Here is a 4,074-nt window from a genome sequence, read left to right on the forward strand (position 1 = left end):
TTAATATTTGTATTAAAGAATACTTGAACCAGAAAATAAGGCAGCTTCTTACCCATGTTCTGCCTGTTGTAAATATGACCTAGATCCAACTAACAAGGTCCACAGCACAATAAGAACGGCAGTTCTGCATCGAGGGGAAGGGTCTCTCAAAAGACAAGTGATGAGTGTCCGAGTGTTTGTTGCTTGTAAGCCATCAGGCAGGAGGCTCCACCAATATCCGCACATGACTCGCCTGTCAGTTACCTGAGATATACCATAGGATCATGATAATTAGTATAAACAGACACCTCTCCTGACACTCACAGCACATGTTATTATTAAGACTTTCATTTACATACCTTGATTAGTGCAAGCAAAAGTTGCAAGGAAGCTTGGCGGATTCGGGCGTGATGCGAGCGTAGTCGGGATCCTGGTGCCTCAGAATCAGAATAATCAGAATCACTAGTTCTCCAAGAGCAATCAAGCCCAGTTGATCCATATGGCCATGATACATCTGAGTGGGGAATCTGAGGTGGCAAGGATGGAGCCATATGGGGACCGTCATCATCATCCTCATTTAAATCAGATTTCTTTTTAGCAGGTGTTGACCGTTTTCTGGGCGGCCTTGTGCGGCTTCCCTGAGAAGGATTGTTATTAGATTTATTCTCCTATATACAACTTTGTCGCATGCAACTACACTTACCACTCCTTTTATTGTTTTTGGACCCCGGGCCACTGGAGGTGGTACATCACAAATCGGTACAGCAGCTGGTAATACTCTAGATGGTTTTATGGCTTGATAAGAAGGTAAGCCAAACAACATAAAAGCCTTTGAAGTGCCTATTACATCTCCAACCAGGTCGCCCGTAGCAGATGATTGAACAACCACATTTTCAATTCCTCGTAAGGCAGGCAAAATAATCTAAACAAAGACAGGAAATGTGTGTGAAGAAGTCATTATTGGTAAGGATAGTTGACCATAGGAGTGGAAAGAAAGTCCTTTTTAACATACCTTACAGTGGTTACTTTCATGCTGATCTGGATGTTTGTCCATGTTGAGCTGGTTGCAAAATAATTTAAGACAGGTTTCTAGGTATTCTGCTTCTGAGGGAGTGCCATCAACGGGTGGAGCGCTTAATGCTTCAAGGCAATGAAGGGCTGCTAATTTGAGCTCCCATGGAGATGAAAGGCCACTGAACTCAAGTGTAGTATTCAGCAGAGGAGACAAAATGGCGAGAATTGCTTGGCTGTGCTATATTTAGAGATTGAAATATAATTTTGAATAATTGTTATCAATGATTACTATTATCTTACTGATCTGAAGTAATAAACTTTACCTCTTGGACCTTTGAGCCATTTCCTCTGATAAGAACTCCAAGGGCAGCCAAAACATCTTGAGAAGCAACACTTGGGCATTGTTTGAGGGCCTGAATGCACCATTGTATTGCAACTGTCAAAGTACGGCCTTCGACTCGAACCTATTAACATGAACGTCGCATGATTTAAAAGGGAGCACATAATATTAAAACTAGAAAAAAAAGCAACGTTCTTACTTCTTGTTTCTCCACAAGATTATTGATGAGGTGACAGCCTTTGGCAACCAGAAAAGTGTCATTTGAAGGAACAAGCGAACAACACTGGTTAATGATCAAAACAGCTTTCTGAAATTAAACACAAACATTTAAACCTTCTGCAGGAAATCTTTAGTGGCTACAGATACATGTGTTGACTAAAAACTGTCATGACACTCTTTGGATAGACATAAAAGTCAAAAGATACAGCACTTGGACTCGGATGGTAGTGCCGTCAACCAGTAAACACAGGGAACCACAACCTCGCTTAACAAAGTTACGTACATCGACATTCGTAACGACGGTCCGACTAAAGTCGAGGGCGTTCAAATCGTCGAGCAGTGCATTAACAATTTGCCTGTCTCCCTCACTACGACCATATACGAGGGACGAAAACTTTTGGGCAATTAATTGAAATTTAGAAGTGTTGTCATTTCCTACAGTTCTGCCGAGGGCAGCCATTGTTACATCATCAGGACGGCAGTCTGACAGCCCAAAAGAACTTGCAAAACGGCTGCAAAGACTCCGTCAACCTCGACGATGGAGATGTAAGGTCACAGGCACAGACGAAGTAAAAATCGGGCTCAATCAGCTTGAGCCGCCGTCACTATCATTTTGAACGACTTCGAGCCAGTTAACTTTAGCGAGAATTCGCACTTTGCGTCCGGGGTGTTGGCTCACCCCCTGCCTCACCGACCAATAGGAGCAGACGCTTCTTTTCTGCTGGCCGTGCCGTTTCTGCTATTTGTGTTTACCGTGGTGAAGGCTGAGGCAGGCCCAGCCTGCTCATGGATGAGACGGTTTCTCGTCCTCTTCGTCGCCGAGGTGGAAATGTGGCCGCGTACGTTGTCCCCTCGGGTGCGCGTTGAACCTCGCCCTGGTTGCCGCCGCGCTTCTTGAGAGCCTAACCGGGCCCCGGGCATGCAGAGTGTTTGTTGTGGATACCCCTAGCCCCCCAGTGAATAGCAGAAAGTGTCAAAATGGCGGATCTGGAGGCCGTCCTCGCGGACGTGAGCTACTTGATGGCGATGGAGAAGAGCAAGTGCACTCCGGCCGCAAGAGCAAGCAAGAAGATCATTCTCCCGGATCCGAGGTGAGTTTGGGCCCAGTTCGCCCGCCCTCCAGTCCCGACTCGGACCCTAACCCTACCTCCCTCCGTCCGACGGGGTCTGCAGGAGAGCAGGCCAGGGCTGCATCGCCAAGGCTGAGGACGGCCCCTGCAGGACCCCCTGTGACAATCAGCCTGAGGAGGGACAGGTGGGCAGCTGGAGCAGCTGAGGACGAGGTCGGGGTTAGTTTTGGGGATGGAAATTCAACCCCTTTGAACAGCTGGGGGTGGAACCAAGGCCCAGGACAGCCTCACAAAGACTGCCTTGTCCAGCAAGTGACAGTCTAGCAATTGGGTTATGGTACCATAAACACTGGAGTGTTTACAAGAGTCCTGGGGTGACAATCTTTGACCCTAATCATTTTTGTACGGCTTACTCTCTTTGGGTTGAATGGTACACTTAAACATTTCCATTACTGTAGGTTATTTATGAAACAGTTTGACATCTGTAGGTGGTCAAACCACAACACTACCAAGACACATTCATTACCTTGCCATTAGTTTTCTCTTTAACTGTGGTTTTTGCATGTGCATCACTCTTGTTATCCTTCGTGACATGTTTGTTTATTGTACGGGGAGTTGTTAAACAATAATTGGCGTGCCTTCTCATTTCATTCTGAATTGCATTCCCTGCCAACCCTTCAAGGCAAAATACACTTCCCACCCCTCTGCCTAGCTATTGCAGCATATTGTTTACTGGTCGCCAAATGACGAATCTTCAGCACATTTTTCTTTTCTTTTTTAGTCATTTTTTTAAATTTCTCCCTTCCAAACACCAATCATTTCGACGCCATCCCTAGAAAACGCACCCCTTGCGGTCGGCGCGGCGGCCGGAAGGACGACAAAGTGGCTCATTTGAGGCGTCATACGTCCACCACCGCAGTCCCCCGCGCACGGCGCGCACACAGCGCTCCTCCGCTGGTGCTTCCCCCGCCGGCCGGCCGGGCCATGGGCCGGGGCCCCTGCGCACCCCGCGGTAGGCCGGCGGCGCGCGCGGGTGTGTCGTTGGGTTGCCTACCTGCCGGCGGTCAGGCGCTCGCTGCCTCGCGCCGGCCCACAGCGGCCTGCCGCCGCTGCCTCTTCGCAGCTGACAGCTGGCCGCCGCGGCAGATGGGTCGACTGACTCTGGCTGACTGACTGACACTACTGACTACTGGCTGACACTGACGTCACGCGGGTGCGGCCTCAAAGAAGCAGGAAACTGTGCGGCAGTATGCGGCCGATGGTGCGACGCTCTGTGTTGCTTATTGTGGCAGAGTACGGATGGAATAGGCGTCGCGACGCCCGGGCCCCGCGGGCCTTGCGGTTGTTGAACGCCTCCTTGCGGCCGGGCCGAGTGCGACTGCTGCCATTGCTCTGCCCCCCCCCCCCCCCCGGGTGGTTCGGCGAGTTGTTCGACTGTTGTTATTTTTAGAC

The 4,074-nt window shown here is 49.4% G+C and overlaps 2 protein-coding genes across 2 annotated transcripts in view; one reads left to right on the forward strand and one right to left on the reverse strand.

Moving 5' to 3' along the window:
• LOC113204658 (HEAT repeat-containing protein 6) overlaps positions 1-2,071 on the reverse strand; it is a 17,816-nt gene extending 15,745 nt beyond the window's left edge. Inside the window, exons 1-7 of the mRNA XM_026419907.2 lie at positions 1,836-2,071; positions 1,533-1,640; positions 1,317-1,457; positions 992-1,231; positions 683-901; positions 339-617; positions 53-243 (exon numbers count right to left, since the gene is read on the reverse strand). Of these exons, the coding sequence (XP_026275692.1) occupies positions 53-243; positions 339-617; positions 683-901; positions 992-1,231; positions 1,317-1,457; positions 1,533-1,640; positions 1,836-2,012 (1,355 nt within the window). The 5' untranslated portion in view covers positions 2,013-2,071. The remainder of the gene's footprint in view (positions 1-52; positions 244-338; positions 618-682; positions 902-991; positions 1,232-1,316; positions 1,458-1,532; positions 1,641-1,835) is intronic.
• Positions 1-4,074, forward strand: part of LOC113204646 (G protein-coupled receptor kinase 1) — a 38,072-nt gene that overhangs the window by 4,903 nt on the left and 29,095 nt on the right. The gene's annotated exons all lie outside the window — the stretch shown is intronic.

This window comes from Frankliniella occidentalis, unplaced genomic scaffold, assembly GCF_000697945.3.
Source record: "Frankliniella occidentalis isolate FOCC.00 unplaced genomic scaffold, Focc_3.1 Scaffold3, whole genome shotgun sequence".
Taxonomy (NCBI): Eukaryota; Metazoa; Arthropoda; class Insecta; order Thysanoptera; family Thripidae; genus Frankliniella; species Frankliniella occidentalis.